The 26,997-nt window shown below is 32.6% G+C and overlaps 10 protein-coding genes across 10 annotated transcripts; 5 read left to right on the forward strand and 5 right to left on the reverse strand. All coding sequences in view use genetic code 12, as the record gives it.

Moving 5' to 3' along the window:
* Nucleotides 1–251: 251 nt before the first annotated feature.
* Nucleotides 252–1,415, forward strand: CTRG_02090 (uncharacterized protein; the record flags this gene model as incomplete). Its single annotated transcript, XM_002547737.1, has 1 exon — nucleotides 252–1,415. One exon carries the CDS (start codon nucleotides 252–254, stop codon nucleotides 1,413–1,415), a length of 1,164 nt encoding a protein of 387 aa, XP_002547783.1.
* A 257-nt stretch (nucleotides 1,416–1,672) lies between these two features.
* On the forward strand, nucleotides 1,673–2,599 carry CTRG_02091 (putative pantetheine-phosphate adenylyltransferase; the record flags this gene model as incomplete). Its single annotated transcript, XM_002547738.1, has 1 exon — nucleotides 1,673–2,599. One exon carries the CDS (start codon nucleotides 1,673–1,675, stop codon nucleotides 2,597–2,599), a length of 927 nt encoding a protein of 308 aa, XP_002547784.1.
* A 139-nt stretch (nucleotides 2,600–2,738) lies between these two features.
* CTRG_02092 (ubiquitin-specific protease) lies at nucleotides 2,739–6,818 on the reverse strand (the record flags this gene model as incomplete). Its single annotated transcript, XM_002547739.1, has 1 exon — nucleotides 2,739–6,818. One exon carries the CDS (start codon nucleotides 6,816–6,818, stop codon nucleotides 2,739–2,741), a length of 4,080 nt encoding a protein of 1,359 aa, XP_002547785.1.
* Nucleotides 6,819–9,798: 2,980 nt separating this feature from the next.
* On the forward strand, nucleotides 9,799–10,911 carry MP65 (putative family 17 glucosidase; the record flags this gene model as incomplete). Its single annotated transcript, XM_002547740.1, has 1 exon — nucleotides 9,799–10,911. One exon carries the CDS (start codon nucleotides 9,799–9,801, stop codon nucleotides 10,909–10,911), a length of 1,113 nt encoding a protein of 370 aa, XP_002547786.1.
* A 343-nt stretch (nucleotides 10,912–11,254) lies between these two features.
* CTRG_02094 (uncharacterized protein) lies at nucleotides 11,255–12,151 on the reverse strand (the record flags this gene model as incomplete). Its single annotated transcript, XM_002547741.1, has 1 exon — nucleotides 11,255–12,151. The coding sequence occupies one exon, from the start codon at nucleotides 12,149–12,151 to the stop codon at nucleotides 11,255–11,257; it is 897 nt and encodes a 298-aa protein (XP_002547787.1).
* Nucleotides 12,152–18,261: 6,110 nt separating this feature from the next.
* On the forward strand, nucleotides 18,262–19,281 carry CTRG_02095 (uncharacterized protein; the record flags this gene model as incomplete). The annotated part of the gene is made up of 1 exon (XM_002547742.1): nucleotides 18,262–19,281. The coding sequence occupies one exon, from the start codon at nucleotides 18,262–18,264 to the stop codon at nucleotides 19,279–19,281; it is 1,020 nt and encodes a 339-aa protein (XP_002547788.1).
* Nucleotides 19,282–19,523: 242 nt separating this feature from the next.
* Nucleotides 19,524–20,663, reverse strand: CTRG_02096 (thiosulfate sulfurtransferase; the record flags this gene model as incomplete). The annotated part of the gene is made up of 1 exon (XM_002547743.1): nucleotides 19,524–20,663. The coding sequence occupies one exon, from the start codon at nucleotides 20,661–20,663 to the stop codon at nucleotides 19,524–19,526; it is 1,140 nt and encodes a 379-aa protein (XP_002547789.1).
* Nucleotides 20,664–21,366: 703 nt separating this feature from the next.
* MTW1 (MIND complex subunit) lies at nucleotides 21,367–21,852 on the forward strand (the record flags this gene model as incomplete). Its single annotated transcript, XM_002547744.1, has 1 exon — nucleotides 21,367–21,852. One exon carries the CDS (start codon nucleotides 21,367–21,369, stop codon nucleotides 21,850–21,852), a length of 486 nt encoding a protein of 161 aa, XP_002547790.1.
* A 372-nt stretch (nucleotides 21,853–22,224) lies between these two features.
* CTRG_02098 (uncharacterized protein) lies at nucleotides 22,225–23,475 on the reverse strand (the record flags this gene model as incomplete). Its single annotated transcript, XM_002547745.1, has 1 exon — nucleotides 22,225–23,475. One exon carries the CDS (start codon nucleotides 23,473–23,475, stop codon nucleotides 22,225–22,227), a length of 1,251 nt encoding a protein of 416 aa, XP_002547791.1.
* A 291-nt stretch (nucleotides 23,476–23,766) lies between these two features.
* On the reverse strand, nucleotides 23,767–25,293 carry CTRG_02099 (LLM class flavin-dependent oxidoreductase; the record flags this gene model as incomplete). The annotated part of the gene is made up of 1 exon (XM_002547746.1): nucleotides 23,767–25,293. The coding sequence occupies one exon, from the start codon at nucleotides 25,291–25,293 to the stop codon at nucleotides 23,767–23,769; it is 1,527 nt and encodes a 508-aa protein (XP_002547792.1).
* Nucleotides 25,294–26,997: the final 1,704 nt, after the last annotated feature.

Below are 26,997 nucleotides of genomic sequence, written 5' to 3' on the forward strand. Positions count from 1 at the left end.
GGTTATTATTTATTCATGTCCCCCCTTTTATGTTTAACCCATATAAATATCAGACCAAATATTTCCTAAATCCAAAAAAGAATTTCAATTCAAGCCTCGAATAAAATCCTCGAGATGGTATAATCAAGAAATCATTTATTTCAACTTTAACAAAATATACCCTTGTACATTCATTAAAAAAAAAATCATCCTTTTCTTTCCTTTTTCACAATACCAATAAAGAAGATTTCTAAAAAGTTCTTTAATCAAAAATGATATTCATTCATTTATTACTAATGGTTGTATTTTCCTCTTTTTCAATAGGTATTCCAGTTGAAAAACGTGTTGATACTACATGGAATGATGCTTTTCAAACCACTTTAAATGCCATGTGGTCAGTATTTTGGAATGATCAAAATCAAGGATTTACATTTGAAGATCCATCATGTCCAGGAGCAACTTATACTGATGCATCAGTTTGGGATGTTGCAGTTGCTGGTAAAGCAATAACTAATTCTGGAGATATTTCTAGAATAAATCAAGTTATTACTACATTATATCGATATCAAAATGAACAAGGTTGGTTTGCTAGTCATCCTTATGGTCAAGATGTTTATGTTGATGATAATGCTCAAGTTCTTTGGGTTTTCTTAGATGCTTTTAAATTGACACAAAACCAACAATATTTAACAACGGCAATTAATCTTATGCATTTGATTCAAACACAATGGTCTAATGCTGGAGGAATAATTTGGCAAGTTGGTGATGATTATGTTGCTAGTATTTCAACCACTGAAGCTGCTTTAAGTGCTGTTAAATTATATGAATATAATTCTGATGAATCTTTATTAACTTTTGCAATTAGTTGTTTAACTTGGTTAGATGAACATTTAACTGATCCCAGTGATGGGTTTTATTATGATGGTTTAGATAGAAATAATTTTCAAGTTAATAGAGGAAAATTAACATATACTGTTGGTGTTGCTATGAGTACTTATGCGTATCTTTATAAATATTCCGGTGATTTACATTATGTATTATCTGCTGTTAAAAAAGCATGGGCTTCATTAAATTCTGATGTTTTTCTAAGAAGTAATTCATATTGGAATAATGATTTAAAATATCTTCATTTATTATTTGTTGGATTTGCTGATGTGATTAGTTTTTGTGGACAAGCAGGTTATATTCCCCATATAACTAAACAAGGATTATTCATTTATCAATATGATGCTATTGGTGATGGTCATTATATGGATTTTACTAGTAATTTAATCACTTATGATAATTATATCAATGCAACAAGAGATAGAAGTATTGCATATGAACCTGATAATGATATGTATTGTTCAAATGGTAGTGGTCAATTAAGAAGAAATTTGTTAAATGATGCTTCAGCAGCACAAATTTTCTATGAAATCTCAAGAGTTACTCCATGATTATACTATTCTTCTGTGAATATGAATTAGTATAGACAATATAGTAATAAATATGATATTAGACTGTAAATTTAGATGTGTATCCTGGGCCGTCATATCTCCGGTGCGGTTTTAAATCTCGCCCCCACACTCACTCACACGCTCACATATAAAATATTGAACACTCCCACGAATCGTTTACCCAAAGAAAAAAAAAATGAATTCTACTTGAGCCTAATAAATCGTCATCAACGACAATCACCATCAACATCATCAATATGTTAAATCCTGTTATATTTATAAACGATCCAGTTAAGAAAGATTATTCAGAATTTATACTTTCAATACTTCCTCAATTTTCCAATTGTTTTCAATTAGATATTGTTATACTTTCACCTATTTCAACATCAAATGATTTAAATTTCATATTATGTAAATATTATCAACTTGTAAGAAATTATATTGAATCAAATCTTGATTTATTTGATTATAGATTTGAAATTAATATTTTATTTAATTTATCCCATGAAAAATTATTAAAATTAATTGAAAATTCATGGAATAAAGGATATATTATTGATAATGAAGTTAATATCATTAGAAATTTACCAATATCATTAATTAAATCAACTAATATTTCCCTTCCTAATGAAACATCATCATCACCATCATCATCAATTATTTCAAAAAATAATAAAAATTATCAAGAATTTAATATATGTGCAGTTGGTGGAACATTTGATCATTTACATGATGGTCATAAAATTTTACTTTCAATGAGTTTATTTTTAACTTTTTCAAAATTAATTATTGGTATAACTGGTTCATCATTACTTTTAAATAAAAAATTTAATCAAGTTTTACAATCTTTTAATATTAGAAAATCTTCAGTTTTAAATTTTATTCAATTAATTCATCCTTTAATTTCAGGTGGAAAATTAATTGAATTTTATGAAATTAATGATATTTGTGGTCCTACTGGTTATATTTCAAATATTGATTCTTTAATAATATCAGAGGAAACTACTTCTGGCGGAGTATTTGTAAATAAATATCGTAAAGATCATGGTTTTAAACAATTGGATATAACTTCAATCAAAGTCATTGGTGATGATCAAAGTAATTCTGATAATTCTTGGAAAGGAAAATTAAGTTCAACTGATATTAGACAAAGAGAATACAATAGATTACATATCAATAACTAATTAAATATATAACTATTGCCCGTTAGTCTTTATCAAAATTAAGCTATTTCTGTATATATATATTTGAATTTTTAAAAAAGCGAAAGTAAATGACGTATATATATATATATATATATTTCACAAATAGATGTATATCTCTTTATTTGATGGAAATACCTTTATCAAATTGACTTTGACGTCTTGGAGTTCTATCTGGATGATCAAGTCCCAAACTAAGACGTTTATTGGCAATTTCATCAAATAATATCAAATTATCTTTGCCTTCCAAATACAGTCCTTTAAAGTTAATATCTGCTAAGGCTAATCTAATTTTATCAAATGCTTGTTTACCCAACCCTAATTTCTTTCTTAATCTTTCCTTGGTTTCGGAAAGTGGTTCATTTGGTAAGACAACAAATACAAATGGTATTCCATGACGTGAATCTCCTGCCTTGTAGAAATGGAACGCAGGTAAGAAATTAAGTTGGTCTCCAGCTGCTTTAACAGCTAAAAATTCTTCTCTATCAACTGCATCAATTTCATCCACTTTAATCTCTTGTGGGAAAAATCGTTTATACATATCAAAGTGACACAACAGTTCAACTTCGGTAGGGAATAAACCACAGTAAAGATCAACACCATCAGGAATTTGATTTAATGGAGTGTCTGCCTTATACATATCCTGATAATTATGGTGGCTACCAGACCAGACAAACAAGTGAGGTAAATCCTTCTTCTCAACATTCACTTTATGTAAAAGCTTAGTGACAACATCTCCGATAGTACCAAGTTTAGGAACCAACACATCAAATACTTGTGATTGCAACAATGTGACAAGCCAATGGATTTTAACAGCCTTCATATTCTCATATTCAACTAATGGAATATTAAGTATTTCATATTCAAACTCAAAAATTGCTGAAACGGGAACAGATCGGGCAACATACTGTGAAACATAACTATTTGATTTTAGTGGGAATCTTTCTCCTGATGATGAAAGAGCAAATATTCTTAAATAAGCTGGATCAACATTTAATTTCACGGCAATTGCCTTGGCCAAATCATGATAACTATAACTTGTGGAAATCCAGAAATCAAAACTTCTACTCAAATTTTTGGCCCGTTGAATCTCTTCATTAGTTACTTCGTTATCTTCAGAATGTACACCATCTTGATCCATATCATCCTCATCATTAGCAACAAAATCCGAATCTTCTTCATCTATGTCTGCCTTGAATGGCCTGACATTAACATGTAGTCTAGTCAATAAAAATTTATAATACTCTCTCAAATCCTTAAATTGTCCATCTTTATTCAATTCACCTGGATTTACAACTTGAACTGTGAGTATATCGCCATGACTCAATTCTTGCTTGTTAAATGTCAACTCAGGGTCAATCTTATCAACTTTAGACGGTGACAATTCCTCAAACATTTCCAACTCAACATCATCTTTAAATCCAAGTAACTTCTTGATAGGATCAATAATTGTTTTGATTTGATCGGATTTAGCAACTACTATATGGGATAATGATCTAATCTCCTGAGAAATTGGATCAAAATACTTGATGATGATAGTAATGTGATTAGCATAAGCTTCAGTGTTTTCAAAACGCATTCCTTCGCCAATCTTATTGCCAGTGGATTCAATTTTGCTGAAAACTTGTTCAAATGTAAAATCTTTTGGTTCAATATACTCAGTATCCACTAACTGGATGATGTTACGAATATCTTTATTCAATTCTTCCACATAAAACACCATTTCGTCATATTTTCTATTGAAAATCTTAAAGTAAAAATCACTAATGGTATAAGACTCCAATTTCTTTTCCACACAAGCATCCAATCGATTGGAATGGTTATTTCTATGACAAATAGTAACCAATCGGAAGAGGTTAACATCGTCATATCCCAAACTTTTTCCCACTGACTCGATAAGTTCGGACATTTTACTATCCTTTTTAACTTTTAAAACCACTGGGTCGCATGCAGTGCCTTCCAACTCTTCATCATAAAATTTGTGGACGGTGCGGTCTAATGCAAGATCAAAACCAACATGTGCGTTGATGGTAGCTGTTGTGACTAATTTAGCTGTGGTATAATACAACTCTTCTTGTCGTTGCTTTTCCAATCGCTCACGTTCCGCAATCTCAAACTCTATTTGCTTGGGGATATGTTCAGGAATTGCTGACTCGACCAATGAATCATCTGTTGGTAAAATCTTGTCCAATTCTGATTCACGATAGTACACCAACATATAAGCGGATGTCATTCTTCTCATTAAATGTTCTTGTTGCTCAGCTCTAGTCATTTTATTCAACTGTGCTTGAGAGATATCAGAAGCCCCGAAATTTTGTTGGAAAACTTCCTTTTTAGTGACTTTCCATACTCTGTCATCATCAAATCGTAACCATGTATTATCTCTAGAGTTTGGTTTAATCATGGCATAGTAATGCCCGTTTGAGATACTTCCTTGATGGACCAATACCCCATGTAATTTATAATTCCAATTCTGGTTTTTCACATCATCAGGTAAATCTTCATCAAGATATGGCTTTAAATCTATCTTATCTGGAAATTCATAAAAATCGTCAATCTTGACTAAATCATCAACCATAAAGTCATATTCAAAACGCTTCAATTGCAAATGCAATACAGGAGGGAAAGACTCAAAGACAACACCTTTTTTGGCATCCTGATATCCATATTCATCACCAGCTTGATACTTATTTTCCCCTTCCAACATTTCAATTTCAATATAGTTTTGAAATGATTGCTCAAGATTTTTGAAACCTTTGACATTCAATTGAATATCCCAGAAATCTTCCACTCTTGACGATTCGTAAGGTACATTGACACATTTGATGTATGATTTCATTTTACCGACAAAAATATCATTCAATGCACCTTCGATGTCAGATCCTTTCATGGCTGTTTCCAATTTATCCATTAAAATACGATTCAATTCTTGAACATCATGTTGAGTGAATGCATCTGATGAATCCCAACCAAAGGATCTAGTTAACTCCAATGTTCCCACAGGATCGTTGGATTTCGTTAATAAATAGAAAATTCTTTGTAATGACAAAGCAACACCTGAAGATTTCAGATCCGTGGGGATTTTGTACACCAACTTTCTAAACAATTTTGTTGTGAAATAACTTTGTAACAATGAATTCAAATAACAAGTGGCACCTTGATTGTTCAAGCCGACAAACCCTGCATTTTTCTTGGAATCATATTCAACAAAATTATGCCACAATACACCGGTGGAAGAATCATCAATAACTCTAACATAACCAGTTATATTCAATTGATTATTTTCCAAAAGTGCATGACTAGAAGATTGGTTTCGAGGTGTTCTAACCATGGACAACTGTCTTAATTCTATCAATGATCCAAAACCCCAGTCGGTCTCATTTTTATTAAATCTATGGTGACTCTGACTTGGCGAATGGGCATCTGGATGTTGTGGGTTCCAGATATCCAATCCAAATTGGGCACAAACATACCAGTCTTCATCTATTGGTTTATCATTTTCATCAACGGGTGGGTGTGGCTCCATATAAATAGAAATTTGGTTGTTGTGGGTATTACCACGTGGAAAAAGTAGAATGTTCCATTCAAACCCTCCACATTTGAATCTTGGTGATCTGACCTTGTCTTCTTTTAAAATCGAATGCCAATCTTTAATTTCCCAGACATAGTGTGCTTCATCTTTTATTGGATAGTCATCAATTGGTTTCATTAGTTTTGCTGCAAGATCTTCAAATTCATTAGCTAGTGGATAAGCGCTTTTGGTATTCTTGGAAATACCGCGATCCTCAACTATTTGTACATTTCCTTCAATTTCATCATCATCGTCGTCGTCGTCGTCGTCATCATCTTCTTCTTCTTCTTCTTCTTCTTCCACGAGTTCTGAATCTACTACTTGACCCTGATTGTCATCTTCGATTGGGATCGGTTCTGGTTGGTTTAAACCATAATCTTTATCAACAGAAATATCGTCAATCTCTCTAGTATCTAAACCATTAGGGTTGTTGTCTATAAATTCATCAGTAACACTATCGATTTCCATTGATTGTTGTTGTTGTTGTTGCTGTTGCTGTTGCGTCATAGTGGCAATATTTGATTTTAATGCGGGATCAGGTTGATTCTCCGTCAATTGCTTTTTAGAATCCGGTAATTCATCAATATTGACAGATACATCAGAAGGATTGTTGTTATTATTTGAGATCATCTTGATAAAACTTCTTTTAGATCTAAGATCAATTGAATCGAAGTTTATATTTGAATTGTCTTGATCGTTCACTTTAAATCTGAATGAATTTATGAATTTAGGGGGAGAAGGAAAAAAAAAAAAAAGCAAAATAAAAAAATTATACCAAAAAGAATGAAATTTGAAATCCTTAATCCAAATTCAACAGAAAAACAAAAAAATGTGTGAACAACAACAAAAAAAAGGACTAAAAAAAATAATGTTGTAAACAGAGGGGGGGAAGGGATCAGAGAGGTAAGAACTATGAAATTAAATCAGTAATATGAACAGGTAATTGTATCTAATTACAAGACAACCCACTGGCAATATCAACGTCTATATATTTTATTTTTTGTTTAAACCTTGACTTCTAAATTGACTTGATTGTTTTATTTTTTTTTATATTTTAGACTGTGTAATTTGGTCGGCAAGAATAATATATGTATACTATGGGTCGTGCAATAAACAACAATAATCATTTGACTAATGTGTGATTATGTGGGGGTGTGTATAATTGTACAAAAATAAAGAAACTCAATCTGATTGTCGGTGCGTGCTTGTCTTTTTATCTCTACAATGGTTGTAAAGGCAAGATTAGAAAAACGTGAGTTGGCAGAATATACAATCAAAGCATAGATGGTTCTCTTTTGTTTTAGTTGTTTTCTTCAATGCAAGTGCAATGATAGTACAACATAGAAGTAGGAGTTTCTGACGACCTATATCCCATCTCTTTTCTTTAGTTTTTACACCAATTTTGATCAAAAATAAATGGCACATCTAAAATCTTAAAACAGCAAGAGATATCCAACAATAGTAAACACCATCCAAACAGCAACCAACTTCCTTTATATTTACACATCATTAGAAGATTAGACAAGGTGGGGGCTGATTTTGCACCCAGTTTCTACTAAACCGTCACTGAGGAGTAACAAATGGATAAAGAATCAGAAAAATTGCAACCATTCTCATTGAGGGAGATACCGTCAGAGTTACAAAATTAACTTTCAATTTTCGGATAAACTGGAAACGGGTGGAAATTCACATCTAACAGTTAATATTCTCGATCTACAAAGAAACAAAGACATCCCCTCATTAATTTTTAATTTTTAGGGAGATATCGACTAATAGATGCGTATGATGAACATTATTCAAGGGTTAAGTGCAAAAGTAAAAGGAAAAAAAAGAAATAAAACTACTAAAGCTTAAGCCAAACATATTGCGATGATCCGATTCCTCCAATGAGCGATGAGTATGAGTCTTTGAAATACCTTCGTTCCCTTAGAAACAAAGAACCAAGAAGAAGATCAGCGTAATTTGTAGTATTTTAGAGAATTTTAATAGTTTGTGCATAAACAATATTAGACACTTTAATATGCAATTCATTTGAAATTTATGAAATTTTTCTTTACCCAAAAATTAATGTTACACTTGTGTTAAATTGCATTCCCTTGTAGAAAAGGTATGAACTACAGAAAGATGAACAAGTCTGTTCAGTCAAGGGGTAGACAAATCTACCAGATCTATGAAGGAGTTTGTTCATTCCCTACTGCTATGTTTTGTAATTGTTTCATCGCGGTGCGGTTGTAAAGTGTGAGCGTGGCTTCCTTTGTTTGGTAACCACCTGGGCTTAACCGCACAAAACTCGCCGTGGTGGGATCAGTCGAATAAGGGGAGAAAGGGGAGGGAGGAAAAAAAAAAAATACAAAGAAAGCCTTGCGCACACCACCATCTCCTGTGAATAACAATTAATACTGTGGAAAAGTCGAACCCGAAACATTACGTAACGAAGTAAATTAAAGCCCTGAAAGTAAAGGAGGTGAAAGAGTATAGGGGGAATGTGACTGTGTGAAGGTGTTAGCATGAGAGATAGAGAGCGAGAGAAAACGGGATGCCGTTCATTTGTGTATCCATTCGTATTCAGCACATGACTAAATGGTTATGAAGTAAACGACAAGTGGCAGAGAAAGGGTTGTGATAAATCAAACATTGGCTGGAGAGAGAGATAGAGAGACAGATGAGGAATAACATTACTTCATCAGAGTCAACCGTAGTACGGGAATTCGATGGCTTGAATGAAAAAAAATTTTTTTTCAGAATTTGGGCGTTTGCACACGCATTATTTGCTGCTACTTAACTGTATAGAGTAATCTGATTGCTCAATCAAGTTAAAATGAAAACCCTAAACCGTGCACTTTAACCAAAAAATCATAATTGCTGTTGTTCAATAACAACTACCAACCAATGATCTCTCTTTTCAAGCAATGGCCAACCGTTCTTCATCTGATGTGGTTAAGGAATATGATAAGATAGGGATTGTATGGAGTTGCAGTAATTGAAAATCTAGAATCGACCAATAGTTCATTGTTTGTGTAAGGTCTATTTTGTTTTGTTTAGTTTAAACAACACAGACTCCCAAGAAAAAAAAAAAAAATATTTAGAATCAAGTATAGTGATTACATAATTTGCGAATGAAAATAACACAAAGACATAACAATTTTCAGGCTAATTTGTATAAAAAATAAACACAGTCGTGTAGATTATGCAGAATTCGTTTTTGTGAGTGTGTACATTTTGGGTTATTTTGTGTAACAACCCACACGACCTCTCCCTTTCGAGTTATTTATTTTTTTTTCTCTCTCACTTTTTCTTTCTTCACCTCACGTTTCATTCTTTGTCGTCTTTTTTTTTTTTTCTTTCATCTCCTTCATGGATTGGCAGCTCAGTTGTTTACGTTTCCTCTCTCTTTCAATACAAAACTGCAACAAATTTCCCACCAGTTTTTAGTTTGTTATAAAAATTTTCCTCTTCTTTTTTTTTTTTTGAAACTTCTTCTTCTTGTTCATTAAACAACTTAACATAAACCAAAGTTATTTCTATCAGTCTTTCCTTCTAATCCTTTAGAAACAACTTTATCCATTCTTTTTGTTCTAGTTTTTGTTTATCCAACTATCATTTATTCATAATGTTATTCAAGTCTCTCGTTACTTTTACTGTTTTAGCCCAAGCTTTGGCTGCTCCATTGGCTCAACACCAACACCATCAACACAAAGAAGAAAAAAGAGCCGTTCAAGTCGTCACCAAGACTAACGTTGTTACCGTTGTCTTAGGTAACGGTGAACAAACCACCACTTTTGCTGCCCCAACCGTTTCTGTTGCCAACACCGTCAGCGTTGAAGAAGAAACTCACGTTCCTCAAGTTCAACCAACTACCACTGCTGAACAACAAACCGAACAAGAAACCACTACTGCTTCTCCAGCCAGTACTGGTTCTTCTTCCACCGATTCCGTTGACACTGGTTCTGCCGGTGCCAAGGGTGTCACTTACTCTCCATACAGTGACGATGGTGGTTGTAAATCTGCTTCTCAAATTGCCAGTGAAGTTTCTGCTTTGTCCGGTTACAGCATCATCCGTTTATACGGTGTTGATTGTGACCAAGTTGCTCAAGTCTTGAAAGCTAAAACTTCTAGCCAAAAGATTTTCGCTGGTATTTACGATGTCTCTGACATTTCTGGTGGTGTTGAAACCTTGGCTTCTGCCGTCAAATCTTACGGTTCTTGGGATGATATCTACACTGTTTCTATTGGTAACGAATTGGTTAACGCTGGTTCTGCTACTCCATCTCAAATTGGTACTTATGTTTCTGAAGGTAGATCTGCCTTGAAATCTGCTGGTTACACTGGTTCCGTTGTCTCCGTTGATACTTTTATTGCCGTTATTAACAACCCAGACTTGTGTCAATACTCTGACTACATGGCTGTTAATGCTCACGCTTTCTTTGATGGTCAAATTGCTGCTGCTGATGCTGGTTCTTGGGTTTTGCAACAAATCCAAAGAGTCTGGACTGCTTGTGGTGGTGAAAAGAATGTTTTGATCACTGAAACTGGTTGGCCACACAAAGGTGACACCAACGGTGTTGCCGTCCCATCCAAAGCAAACCAACAATCTGCCATCTCTTCTATTAAATCTACCTGTGGTGACTCTTCCATCATCTTCACTGCTTACGATGACTTATGGAAGACTGACTCTGGTTCTACTTTCAATGCTGAAAAATACTGGGGTATTCTTTCCAGTTAAATTTAATTAACTGTCGTCGTTATCGTCGGTGATCTGAATTTTTAAAGAAGCCGTTTTTTTTTTTGTTTTATATATGAAACTTTTTTGTTCTTATTCCACTGTGTTTATTTCCAAACTTTTTTTTTTATTTATATTAAATACAATTTTATACCATATTTTTTTTGAAAGAAAATACTTTGATGATAAGTGTTGTAGTTTTGAACCTGAATTTGTAAACAATACGAGATTGGCATTGTATTCGTTCAGCGGTGATCTTATTCTAAAACATAACAATCTACAGGCAATACACACCCCTCAGGGAACAACAAAATATTGTTTATTTTTTTTCCAACTATTTATCAATTTATAATCCTGGTGGTCCAAAAGGATCATCATATCTAGCACCTGGAGGAGCACTACCAAAACCTCCTGATGATCCTGGAGGTTTAGGTTGACCAAACATTGGATGTTGTGGATCTGGATACATACCTTGATGGTCATTTCCACCACCTTGTAAAGGATCCAAATAAGGCTTTAAAGTAGGATGAGCACCTATTCCAGGAGGATTTAAATCATCGGATCCAATTGGAGTAACTTTACTTTGACCTAAAGTATCATTGACCGGAGCTGGTGGACTTTTAATTTCATATTCATCATCAAATTCAGGCATATCTGATGGTTTCTTCATTTGATTTACTGGAATATCAGTGGACGGACCCTTGAATATCGAATTATCTGGTTTTACACCAGCAGTAGGAGGAAAATAAGATGGTTGACCTTCTTGTTGATTTGGATGATATGGAGTTTCTGGAGTTGGAGATCTAATACTTTCACTATCAGTATGCTCTTCTATAACTGGACCATCATAACCTGGTTTTGTAGAATGAGAAAAGATAGAACTACTCTTTTCATCATCAACAATTAATCTAAATTTTGTATTGAATTTTTCAACTAAATCTTGAGGGATATTGGATTCTTCAATTGGGAACCTTATAGTTTCCAAATCAAACCATTCCCAATTAATCAATGCATTATCTAATCTACCATCAATATTTAATAAATTAACTAATGATTGAATCTCGGAAATTTCAGTAAAACTTAAAAATAATATCTGTTCTTCACCTCTATATAATTTAGATTGCTTTAATTTTGATTCATTGGTAACTTGAACTAATTTGAAATCTGAAGATGATGGATATATTTGATTCACGTACCGTGAAACTAATTCAAACGTCAATTGAAAATAACTATCAATAGTCATGGATGAGAAAAGTAAGTTATAACTGAATTGATATTAGAAAATATGAGCTAAAATAATAAAACAAACAAAAAAAAAAAATCCAAATGGCAAAGAGGTTATAGATTTCCGTGATTAAATAAAGGAACATGTTCTCCCTCTTTCCCCCCGTATTTTCCATTTTTTGCCTCACTAAAACAAAATAATATCATTTTTGGTAAATACACGAACATGAAAATACTAGTGAAATATGCACGCCCCCTTATAGTAGCAAGTGATGGATTTTCAAAAAGAATCTTCTATCAAATTCTTTTGACAAGTGGTGTGAGTTTCGAGAGAGATTCAAAAATATCTTTCTGTAGAAATACGGTAGAAGTTCTAGTACTTCTGTGAGAATTAGTCTATCCCCGTTGGGTAGTCACGTTGATTCATTTTGTAGAGAAGAACGTACTTGTATGAATCACGTGTTAGAATTACTGTAGTATATACGACTATTCCTATGGATCTTAACATTCTATAGAAGTGAAAAAAAAGTTATATAAATTGATACCTGACTATATATATTCAACTGGTAAATACTTGTTTATTCTATTTCTGAAAAATTTTCAGTTATAGAATGTCCCATTTAAGGTTAATTTATGTTTCACTCCCACTTGTTGCGTTAGTATTATATGATTATGGAGTTTTGGCTCTAGTTTGATCGAGAAGTCAATTTCCAAAAATTGTCACTTGAGTTTCATTCAGTTTTAAACACTATTGTACACATAATTTGGCAGTAATTTACTCTTTTGATGTATTTATTTACATCTTTGTGAATTATAATAATCAAGTAATATCGTAATATTCAACATATATTATTTGACTAATCGTACCTATATTAGCTCTGTTTTGAAAATGTGTTATTTGTAATTGTGTATTTGTTTGATAGTTCAACATGAAATATGACTATTGCCCAAATGCATCTTTTGGCCAAATAATTAGTTACATATTTAGATTCAAGTTGTGAAAATTTCATTAAAAATTAAGACAGGTAAAATTCAAAGATTTATAATTAGAGTTTTATTGGTCAAATTTTGATAAATTTTACATTTGAGACAAATCATCGTATTTGGTCAAATTCACGTGCTACTGTGGTTTTAAAGTGTTGTCGTGAGAATACACCCTTAAAACTACCATCACCGAAAGATGTGGTAAATTAACGTCATTCTAAATTAATTTCAATGTATTTACTAGTGATATATCACCTACTATAGCCAAATCTTACTTTGGTTAAATCAAAACTCCTATTTTATATCGGGAATTATGATTTATGTAAAATTATCTATAATTGTACAATTGAGTTTGCTGAAAATTATATCAGCATAATATTCATATGTATACCATCATTTTAAGGTTTTTAAATATTGATAAGTAACAGTATTGGCGTATATAATGTTCCAAATGGATTCATCAGGGTCTCAAGTGACTTATTTCCGTAATTTTGATTTTGATTCAGGCACTAAAATTGACTCGAATCTTATTTCACCATACAAAAAGTAACAACTGTTATAATTTTGACAATTTAGGTTAAAAAGAAGTGAATAATGATGAAATTCACTATGAATATGAATATTCTAAAACAATTAAGCAATGTATGGAGATTTTCTACTTAAAATTATGATCTGCTTAAACTCTTCTATTAAGTGAATCGGGTTAGTAAATTTGATATGTTGCGAGAATAGTTCATATTCTTGTAGTGATACAGAAAAAATTACAGCATTTTAGACACTCTTGAACAATTTCCTTTTGACATATATTCTATAATCCATTTGAATATAATGGGAATCAATCAAGAAAATCTATTTGACAGAATTATGAATAAGGAAAGACACATAACAGTAGATCATTTTCATGAATTTGATGGCGGTAACTTATAAATCTACATTCCGAAAATAAATATATATATATATATATATTCAAATATTCCATCCTTGAAACCATATTTTTGAATGTCACTTTTTGTTGTACATTTATATGTTCCAGTGATTGCGCCATATATCTGTGTGCCACAATGTTCCATTCATTAAACCATTGATTTACATGTTCCTGATTTGGTGCGCATCTGTATGTACAAATTTTCCCTCCATATATCCATAGATTTAAATGTCCGTTCCATAGATCCATAGATTTGTATGTTGCAAATTTGTGGAATATTTGGATGCTTCAGAAAAAAGTAGCACTTATATTTCTGTTTTCTATGGTCGTCACAGTGCGACATGCAAATGTTCCACGATTTGAAACATTTGTCATTATTAGTACGATTTTTGCATTTTTGAAAATGCTATATGATTTGCAGTGATAAATTATGCTGTATAAGTTCATTCTGAATTGATCGACTAAGTATTGGAGGAGTTATCTATCAATCTTACTCTTGGAATTTGAAAGTATCTTTTTTTTATCGGGAATTATAATTTTTCCAAATAAGTCACTAATTGCAATATCCAGACAGCTCAAATTACATTCATTTCAATATTCATGCAAATAGCTTCAATTATATACTATCTTTATATTCAATTTCTAATTTTTAGACCAACTAGTATTTCTAAAGGGGTTCATCAGAAACCCAAGTGGTTTATTCCCGTAGTTTTAATTTTGGTTCAGACACGAAAAATCTCCAAAAATGACTTGAATCTCTTTTCCCCATACAAAATGTAACTGGTGATATATTTTCAGTTGTACTGGTTGGATACATGATCCTTTGTGGGTTTTATGTTTTTAACTCGATTATGTAATAAGCTGATAACATCATATATGGCTCTGGCAAGTACTAATAGTGGTATCAATGGAACTGAAGCCAAATTATACATTATATATTTCCTTCCTTCTGATATTTGAATTCTTTTTCTTTTTCTTCAGATTCTTTCGTACGAACCATGGTCCTAAATTCAAGAATTAGCGGAATCCGTGTGTCGATAATAGGTTGAGCATAACTAATAACCAATTTTAATCGGTAACTATTTGTAATGCTGATTCATTTCAAGCCATCGACTACTGATAATTTATTCAAATGATAAATTTCTTCTTTAAATTTACTTACAATGCACCTCTTTGGAGAATGAAGTATATACTGAATTTTTATATTGAATGAGTAGCTCCTGGATAGTTTCATTGATTGCCGCTGTTGAATATTTGTCACTATTTCATATATAATGATAGCCTATCCGAGTATTCATAGTATTGCGATGTATTGTTTATCGATATTGTTGTCTAACAAAAATATGATGAAAGCTGTTACCAGTCAATTGATCTTGTTGCAAATTTTTGGAAAAATAGGTGTATTCATAAAGTTGCGAAAAACTTTTAAAAATAACCTAAAGTGAGAAACCGCAATGTTCCTTTTAGTTAGTTATAAACCTCATTAAGTTGCTGAAAAATAGTAACATCATAAGATTGCCCAAAGGTTGCCAAAAGGTGGAAAAAAAGAAACCTCAGTAATTTTTAGAGAATTTCCAAAAATGCGATGACAGGAAATTATTCTCCTTATTCTATAAACTAAAGTAATTTCATAAAGTTGCACGTGTTTTGCTAGATCTATCGGTTCTAGCTTGATTCTTATCACTTAAACAACATGATGTTATTTATATCACTGTTTAATACTACCACACTCAATCCTGAACGGATTGGCTAACAATTGGTGGAGTTAGTGGTCAATTATTACTTTGGAGAAATTGAAATATCTTTTTTTTATCGGGAATTATGGTTTTCCTAAATAACTCAATAATTACGATATCCAGACCGCTAAAAATGTATTCATTAGAATATTCATATACATATTGACACATATATACCATTATCATATGCTATTTCTAGTTTTTGGACCATCTAATATTCCCAAAGGGGTTCATCAGGGTTACGATTGATTTATCTCCGTAATTTTCAAATCGGTTTACGCACGAAAAAATTTCAAAATTTGACTTAAATCTTTTTTTCCCATACAGAATATAGAAAATTGAATATTTTATGGTTTAAATGCTGAATATCAGGGATTATCATAAATATATCACAATTTTAAGGATATTAAGGCTCATTATAATAATTCTACATTAAATGAAATACCATATGATTTACCTGTAGAATGATACTTGTATATTTGTATACTATATAGAAAATTCATTATTTGGTTTTCATTTTTCAATTTTCAATTCTTTTTTAATTTCGCATTTTTTTCGTATCAATTCTCGACCTAAATTTTAAATTTGTCGACTGATTTACGCCGAAGAGGGAATTTCCAAGATGCATCCCTTATGATTTTCACTATCGAGACTCGAAATCTGCAAATTTAGTGGTAAATCGGTAATTTCAAACCAGAACATACAAAATACCACATCTATATTATTTACAAAGAACGCAATGGACATTGTATACTCATTTGATGAATAATATCTCCACTGTGAGTGATATTAATGACTAAAGTTTGTTAAGCCCCAGTCATTAACCCGAGCTACGCATTTTCTGCACCTTGGCTAATTTGTTTTTGCTTATCAGTTTAATAACCATAAACTGTCAATTGTTGAACTATGATAGTGAAATATCAATGATTTTCGTGACAATTGTTAACAACACCATTTATGGGATGATTCTAAGTGCACTATATTTTTCCCAACAGCTACATACAAAAACAAGAATATTAAAATAATTTTGAATAAATCATCTACTAATACTACGATACTTAGTTGCACCATTAATTAATGTAGCCAGGTCAACGGTTGTGGATCCAAACAACTGCGATACTACTAATTTATTATTAGAAGGACAGTTATTGTATTTCACCCTGAAATTTATATTGAAATAATGATAATAAATACATTCTCTTGCTTTGAAATTTTCATTAAAATGGGGTCCTAAACCCGGGCCCCATTTAGAATGAGTACCGGAAAGGTAGTCAACGAAGAGAAAAACCATAAACCATATTTACTAATAAGGTTTTCATAATTTAATTTCTTTTATATAGGGAACAATGATGTTCCATGTCATTCTCCTCCAGCTAAATGAATTAAATAGACAGTACGCGTGCAAATTTGTAACTCTACAATACAACACAATCTACCGTGGGAACATATAATGTAAGGGAGAGGAGAGGGGGTTAAAGTCGCTTAGAACTGTTTTGTGCATTTGTGTCCTTTTAGCAAAAGTAAATGAACCGAGCATGGTTGAGAATATTCTGCCCGTATCCCCATGGCCGGTTGAATTCTAGGAAAACTCACTTTAATTTTGCTAACCCGAGGACATGTAGGGACAACAAGGGTTACTATCAACCTTGATATATTAACATTCTCTCCCTATTAATAAAGGAGTTTAAATTAAAATATTAAAAAGAAATCCTACCTCTCCTTTGTCTTGAATTTCTAATTTAACATTTTACCCTAGGTTTCTCCTTTATTGTCAATATCAAATCTAAGGGGTGGGAAAGCAAAAGAGAGAGAGCGAACTTCATATAGTAGATCACTGCACTAAAATATAAATAGATCTGTAATCTCCCCCCCATTTGCAATTTGCAATTTCAATTATCTTATTGCTATTTTTTTGTTTCTTGTTTATCTTTGTAATTGAGTTATTTATTGTTTAACATCCCCATTGATAGATAGTCCACCCATTCATATAATTACAATTTTAAGTATCCATAACATTAAAAACAACAAAACCATATACCCTTCTCCTATTGATTTACTAGACTTGGACAGGTAATACAGGAGTTGATCTAAACCAATTTTTGTGCACAGGTACACACCTAAATTATTGTTTTTCTTTGTAAAGAAAATTTTTATTTGTTGAACTTTTTTCTTTTTCCCCTTGGGCAAAATAAAGACAGCAAAAGAAAAAAGTGAGAGAGGGAAAAAGAAAGAAAGAAAATTTAAACTGTAATAACAACAACAGCAATAATCGTCAAAGCTATCGGCAATCACCAAATCAAATCAAATCAAATCAAATTAGCAACCAATAACAGAGTGACAGTTCATATATATTATAGTTTTTCATTCACATATATATATAATCAACTTATCAATCCCAACCAGTTTCTGTTATTCTAATTTCTTTTTGTTTTATCTTTTGTTTTTGATAATATTTGCATTCCACCTCCCCTTTTTACTGAGATAATGACAACGACAGTGCCATTGATTTATTCATTCCCGGAATTCTTGGGAGTTGCTGATGCAGTTGCAGATCACATTATTACTGCTCAAAATCAAACTCTTTACAATACTACAGATCTTCAACAAATTGAATTAATCAAACAAGGTAAAGCAAACACTCCAATACATAGCCCAAGGCATAGTCAAAGTGGAATAGATTTAACTCCTTCCATCAAAGCTGCTCTTAATTCTCCACTACCAAGAAACGGATCATCACCAGCCATCAATAATGGAGTCACTAGTACTACTAGTTCCAGTAGTAAATCTAAAAAGGAAAAGAAAATCCAAAAGAAACAGGAACAAAGATTTAAAATTGCTATTTCCGGGGGGTCATTAATTAAAATTTTACATCAAGGTTTACTTCCAAGACAAGATTCAATTGAATGGGAGAAATGGGACATTTATTTTGCTGACGAAAGATTGGTACCGTTTGATAGCCCGGATTCAAATTATGGTCAAGCCAAAAGAGAAATCTTTGATTTAATTGAAGGTGATAAAAAACCAAAGATTTTCCATATAAATGAATCTTTGATTGATGATCCTCAAGAAGCTGCTGATGATTATGAGAAACAATTGATTAGTAATTTTGCCAAAAAGGACTCGGTTAAATTGCCATTGTTTGACTTATTATTATTGGGTTGTGCTCCAGATGGTCATATTGCTTCATTATTTCCAAATCATGGTGAACAATTGCGAGAAAAATTGGCATGGGTTTTACCAGTCACCAATGCTCCTCTGGGTCCAGAAAACAGAATCACCTTGTCTATTCCTATAATTCTTCATTCCAGTAGAGTCAGTTTTGTTGTTGAAGGTTTAACTAAGGCTCCGATTATCAAGATTATCATGGAAAGACCAGAAAAGGGTTTACCAAGTTCAATTGTTAATGAAGGTGCTGCTGGTAAAGTTACATGGTTTGTTGACGATGATGCATTAAATGATCTTTATGAGAAAAAGGTGAAGAAGTATGTATTCACTTACAAGTAGTTCCTGTCCGGATTTCTCCCCCCCTCCACACACTCACACCCCACACCCATTCATCCTCTCAAACACAAATACATTCATCTCATCACCTTAACACATTCACTATCTAATTTGTTTACTTTTAATTTTTTTTTTGTTACTATAGTTTTAATATAAATGTCACAGTTTATTAAATTTATTTTTTGTTTTGTTTCTTTGTCACTGCCTATATATAAGGAATCTATTAATCTTTAGAGAAATATCCTCTAGATATCTTTTTGGATGTATTCTGAAGGAGCTCTACTAGCCCATTCTGTCCAACTTCCATCATATACTCTAACTGGGACATTCAATTTCAAGATACAATCAATAGCAAATTTTAAAACAACAGCAGTTACACCAGTTCCACACATGACAATTATTCCTTTTGGATATTTCTTCAACAAATCATTTACATTACCATCTTCACCAATTAATTCTTGGAAAATTTGTTCAACTTGTTGTTTTGATTTATATTGATTATTATTTGACGGGTCTAAAAGTTTTGGAAATGGTAAATTAACTGCACCTGGAATATGACCAGATGATAATCCTGGACGAGGTTCTTCACCAGATCCTGTGAATCTATCATTTGATCTAGCATCAATTAATAAATATTCAGATAATCCACCATTCTTAACCAATTCTAACAATTCATCATATTCAATAACTTGTTTTTTATAATTTTCTGCAAATTCTTCTTGATTCAATGCAAATTCATATTCTCCAACATCATCATTTGAACCATCTTCCTTGACAGGGTTGGTATCAAGAGGATATTCACATTGTTTATAAGATAAATAATTATCTAATAAATAAACCTTTGGATGTCCAAATAAAGCAAATGTAAAAGCTGCCCTAGGACTCAGAAATATTCCCAATTTATCATAAATAACCAATGAATCATTTTGATGTAATTTTAATTCATCAAATGCTTGTTTCATAACGGATAAACTTGGTAACATATGAGGATATTCACTTTGAGAAACATATTTATCTAAATCAAAGAATTTCAGTTGTGGAATACGTTCTTGTTGATATTCAGCCTTGTTATCTCTTGGAACATTAGGCATAAACCAAGTAGCATCAATAGGTATAACTCGTGATACTGGTGTTGCAGTAGATAACAATACTCGGTATGCAGCTGGAGTAATCGTAGTAAGTAATGTCCGTGGCATTGATACGATTGATGATGATGATGATGCTGACTGTTCTGATTGACTTGAAATCATGGAGTTATTAAATTGTTCTATTTTTTTTGTTGTTGTCGAATGGAATTCTCCGGGGTTCGGAAGATTTAGGTCCTTATTTTTTGTTGGCAGCGTTTCACCCCATGCGGGGAGCGGAATTTGGGGCGATTGTGGCATGGAATTCGTGTTGGTTGTTATCAACAAATCAATACCAATTGCAAAATTGAAGCAACGTGAAAGAACAGCGAATAGAGAGAAACAAGATAGTTTCGACTTTTTATATGCGTAGATAAATGGGAGTTTGGCATATCTCAGAAGAAAGGATCATCTCCTGAGTGAATTGCATTAGACCTTACACAATGTGTTCAATATACAGTACTCTCGTATATAGGGTTTAGGAATCGTTAGATACAATCATCAATAATAGCAGTGATTGATTTCATTAAGGACTCTGCGTTAGATCTCCCATTTTAGTAACTCATTGAGTCTCTTCCTCCAACTGTTATTATGCATATCTACTTGGGTCTATTTCTAGATGGCTGAATTCACGTTGTTGAACTAGAGTCCATCATTTGCCTGGCCGAAAGAAAAAGCTACATCAGTGAGAACAATAACAGTTCTTATCTGAATTCTTAAACCATTTTGTTTCCTTCCTTCTTCGATTACACTGGATATCTTCACCATGCCATGCAGCAGTAAAGTTGATACGATTCATTGATACGCGCGTCACCACCATCAACAGAAATCAATCGGATGGCAGCGAGACAAACAAACAAACAAACAAACAAAAAAAAAAAAAAATTCAAAATTCAAAACATAAACAAAAGCGAACGGCAGGTTTCTTTTTCTATCAACCACAATATACTTTAAATTAATAAACATGACAGACACATCAGATAAATCCCTAGATCCACGAACAACAGCTATTTTAACTGAACATTTTGGATTTGCCCCATTGGTGTTAATCGATGAGATCATTAATGCTGTTAATGAAATAATGTATAAAGGAACTGAAGCAATTGAATCCTTTTTAAAAGAACAAAAGAATATTAAAACTTCTGGTATTTTCACTGAAATATCATTAGATGAGATAGAAACTGGTGTTGGGAAATTAGAAACATTATTGGAATTTACAGTTGATTCATATTTTGATAAATTTGAATTATACTGTTTTCGAAATGTTTTAAATATACCTAAGGATTTAATTCCTCATGTTGTGCTAAATCATCAACGTGGAATAGAATTTAATAATGAAAAAATTAAAGACAAAGATGAATTAGATAAGAAGATAGATGATTTACGAAATAAAATTGCCTTGGAGTTACAACTTCGGAAAATATTGAAATTTGAAATAACCAAGGTTTAATAGCTTATATCAAGTCTTGAAAAGTATACAAACTAGCTTGAAGTCATTAGAGGAGTATGAGAATAATCCAGAATTAATAAAGAAATTAAAACCAATTGATGAAACAATGTATTTTGTAAATACTGAAATCAAAAACTTAATGGATCAACTTGAGAAAATAAGTACTAAAATTAGGGGAAATCTGCAGAATCATAAATTTAGTCGAAACATGAGAGACGAGTTCCTTGACGGTAGAACAATACTGGTTTTAAAAGAAGCTGGATTGCTACAGGAGAACACTGGAGATATACCAACTGAAGAGAGAGAGAGAGAGAGAGAGAGGTGAATCATGAATGAACCCATAAGTTTCAAATTAATAGGTAATATACAAAACTACGCAGAATCTAATTTAATGATTTGGAATTTCTTTTCAGCCTCTTCTAAACTAAAATCAGCTTCTGCTTGATGCCATCTTTCATGTAACCTGCCATAGACCAAAACCAACTTAGGTTCTTCAGATTGAGTATCATTAACCTTTTTCTTACCAAACAATCTTGATTTTTCATCATTCCAAGCACGGAAATCAATCTTCTCCCATTCTTCGGGTTTCTCAATCCCCAAACGTTTTAATTTAGGAGAATTCAACGGTTCAGGGTCCAAGATTGCGGATTCATTAGGTTTACTGAAATAAATCAACACTAATCTTCGATATTCCTTTTGATCCTCTGGTGGACCAACTACTCTATGAATAGAAGACTTGAAAAATCCACCAGTGATAAATTCCATAGCATCACCAATATTGACAATCAACCCATTAGGAGTATGTCCAACATAACTCCATTCTCCAGTATAATAATCTCTAATCTGTAAAGAAAGAATAGGTTGTGATGTTATAAATGTGAATCCACCACTATCGGAATGACCTCTAAGCCAGGTATTTTCAACTTTTTCAGAATCATCAGGATCCATACCTTCATATAACATAAATCTACCAGCACCTCCACCTGAGGCAGGGATATCTCTTTCAATAACTTTAAAATAGTTCTCATAAAGGAATCCTTCTGGAAGTTCTAAAACAAGATCAGATAAATTAGCCAATTTTCTCAACACCTCAGTATGTAAAAATCTATAGTATTCAGCAACTTCATTTAAATGATCTTTAACGATATCTGGATAATTATTCTTTTCAGTATCAAAAAACAATTGATGCTGCATATTATTAAAATTATAATGAATAATTGAATCTTCAACACCATTTCTCATTGACCAATATCCCTTTGGTTTAAATCCACTTCCTCTTTCAGCACCAACTGATATAGTTCTATCTTCAAGATCCGATTTCAAAGCACCAGCAAGATATTTCTTTTGTTCCTCTAATGGAATTTCCAAGATTCCTTGTGCTAAGGATTTAAGAAATTCTAATTTTGATTCGGGGAATCCATGATTAATAACGGTGATAAATCCATAAGTAGATAAAGATTTTTCAATTTGAGAAGCTAATTGTTTACGAATTGGTAAATTCTCTGGTCCTTCTTTATAAAGAGATAAATCAATAGCTTCCAATTCTAATGGTTTTGTGGATGATGAAGATAATGGTGCTTCAACAAATGGTCTTAAATTGTATTTATCTGTTGCAACTGGCATGATTAGTTGTTTTGTGGTGTCTGTGTCGAATTGGTTTTTTTTTTAAGATCAAGTTTTTAATTCAAGGGGAGGTATATTTATAATTAGTCATATTTACTATTTTTATGTGGAACGGAAAGTAATAATTAAACTGTGGATTCATTGATAAATAACGCAAAAGTTATTGTTCATTTTTTTTTTATATCGCAGCCACAATTCTATATTCATTTGCAGCCGATGGTATAGGAACCAAGAGAGATTTTAAATCGTACGATATGATTTACATTTACAACTTCTATCCAGATGACATACCTACTTATCAAAGTTGTTTTCCAATACCTCTTTTAATCTTTCTTCGAATTCTTCTTTAGTTTCACCCGCTCTCCATCTCAATCCATAAGCAGGATGGTTTGGTTTTAAAAATGTGTTTCCAACACCAAATACATTCTCTCTAAATGTTAAACCTTCTTTTGGATACTCCTTCTGAGCATATCCTCTTTCTTGAAGCACAGGAATCACATATTCCACCAAATCTTCAAAACTACCAGGAGTGATACTATAAATAAAATTAAATCCATCAACTCCAGATATTTCATGCCAACGAATCAACTCATCAGCTACTTCTTCAGGATCACCAACTATTAATATTGCTGGACCCAATTCTAACCTTTCGGCTATTAATGCTCTGGTTTTACGCAAATTTGGTGGATCACCAGGTAATGGAGTTGTCCACAGTTCGGTTGAACTTTTAGAAGCATTACTGTCTACTTTTTCAAGTTCTTCATTCCATTCATATTTACTCAAATCAATTCCTGTCCAACCACCAAATAATGCCTGGGTACCTTCTCTATCAGCATATTGTCTATAATCATTATATTTAGCCACTGCTTCTTCATGAGTGGGGGCAACTATAATGTTCACAATTTGAACAATCTTTACATCTTCTGGATCTCTTCCTGCTTCTTTAACAGCAGTTCGTAATTTATCAATAACATTTTTCAATCCTAATGGAGTGTATCCATGTGCAAATACAACTTCAGCATTTTTAGCAGCATATTCTATACCTCTTTTAGAAGAACCAGCCTGTAAAATAAGAGGCATTCTTTGTGGACTTGGTTCAGTAATCGATGGACCAGGAACAGTATAGTACTTACCTTCGTAGTTAATCTCTCTTACTTTATTTGGATTGGTAAATATTCCATTTTTCAACTCAACAGCATCATCAGCCCAAGATGATAAAAATAACTGATATACAACCTCTAAAAATTCTTGAGCTCTATCATATCTTTCAGCATGAGGAGTTAAATCAGCTCCATTCAATAGATTTCTCGCTGCTGAATCTAAATAAGAACAAACTATATTCCATCCAACTCTACCTTTAGTTAAATGATCTAAAGTAGCCAATCGTCTTGCAAAATGATATGGAGCTTCACTAATAGTACTTGAAGTAACTACAAAACTAAGATTCTTAGTAACAGCCGCCATAGCGGGAATAATTGCATGAGGATCATTTACTGGCCATTGAGCACCACTTCTAGCAACAGCATCTAAATTTCTTGGACCTTTATAAACATCATATCCTCCTAATACATCAGCTATGAATAATGAATTAAATTTCCCACGTTCTAATAATTGAGCTAAATTAGTCCAATATTCAATAGTATTATAATCGCGTGATTTGTCCTTGGGATGTTGCCATAATCCCGGGTTTTGAAGAGAAGGACACATCATATCAAAAGCATTGAGAATGAGATGTTTTGGTTTTGGTTTTGGTTTTGTGGTTGCGCTTGTTGTTCCAGATGATGCAGTATCTAATTTCTGACGTTTATGAGCTGGCATTGTAAATTATAATGTGTGTGCTTTAATTTAAGAAACATCTACATTCAAAGAAGGCGAGAGAGAGAGAGAGAGAGAGAAGACCTCTCTTACTTATAGTTTACCATTCGGGTTAGACAACTCCTTACCATGAATCACGAAACTGTGATAACCAATTTGCCCATTGACCTGTGGTTAGTATTTGGTATAAATTACAAAAACGTGAAAACTGTGGCATCATCCAACTCATGGCAAAGAAAAAAAAAAAAATTAACATTAAGTTGATACTACGGAGTTATCGGAGCGGTGAAGTATGTGCGGGTTTGTGTAACTACTGAGATTATCAAAAGCTTTCCAATATTGAATCAACAGTTCCTCAACGACTCTATGATCCATGGGTTTCTTCACTTGAAAGGTGAATTGCTCAATTTGTATATCTGGGGGGGATTGTCAATGCGAGTAAAGAAAAACTCGCCTCATTGAAATAACTCCGATCGATTTTTATATCTGGGGTAAATCCAGATTCTTTTTTTTTGTTGTTGTTGTCTGCTGGTGTTTAATTCTTGCAACAATAAACAATGTCTGCAAAGTAAGTGATCAACCAAATCAATTCCATCATCATGATCAATCGTGAATATTAACATGATTAAAGCAAACCAAGTTTGAAAAGACAAGAATTACGATCAAAATTACAATTTTCAAATCCTTTTCAACCATTTCAAAACTTCTCACCAATTTCCCAAATCCCAAAAATTCCTCATATTTTAGCTCAAAGTATTATTAAATTTGTAGATTCACAACCATGTAAAAATCCCCTTGATGTAAATATAGTTAATAGTAAAGCTCGTAATCGAATTAAATTTACCAGATTAAACAATGTATCTACTCGTAAGACCATTAGAAAGAGACCAACCATTCATAATAATAGTGATTATGAGTATGATTCAAGTGATGATGAAACCAAACAAGATATCGATAGCACCAGTTCATCAAATGACTACAAAGAAGATAATGCCGAACCAGAACAAGAACAAGCACAAGAAGAGGAAGTTCATTTAGTTTACAATAAATCTAATATGCCAAAATATGTGGGACAATTCCTTAATGTATTTGTTGATAAAAGATTGAAAAGAAAATGTAAGACATGCGGTGCAATGTATACGGATTTAAAAGGGTTTAATCGTCATTATGAGAGCAAGCACTTATGAAACCACTACCATTTACACTTCCAGTGGTAGTACTACTACTTCAACCCTTGACCACAATTAATAAAGCAATTGATACCGGTGATAAACGGTGTTAATAAGCTTTTTTAACTATACTACATATGTGTGCAATAACCAATTTAATCTTTGTGTCATTTCCGACTTTGTAATTTTCGTTCTCTTTTTTTATTTTTTGGAGCCGTATAAGAAACGGAATTGATTCCCTATACAGAGAAACGATACGTATCAGCCTGGTTGTATTATCCTTTCCGATAAACTGCATTTGCTGTTATCATCAATGTGGTTAATTAACCCTTTTTATCTTAATTGCCCCGTTTCATGATACCCAAATATTTTAACCAAGTTGCTGCGGTAGGATAACCTTATTGGGAGCAAGTAGCGGTGGTGATGGTGATGGTGATGGTGATGGTGGGGGCAGGGCGGGGGAAACTAAAATGACTAATAATAACCACACGTAAACAATACCGTTTTCTGAGCAACCAATGAGGCAATCCACAATAAT

Source organism: Candida tropicalis (assembly GCF_000006335.3).
Source record: "Candida tropicalis MYA-3404 genomic scaffold supercont3.2, whole genome shotgun sequence".
Lineage (NCBI taxonomy): Eukaryota > Fungi > Ascomycota > Pichiomycetes > Serinales > Debaryomycetaceae > Candida > Candida tropicalis.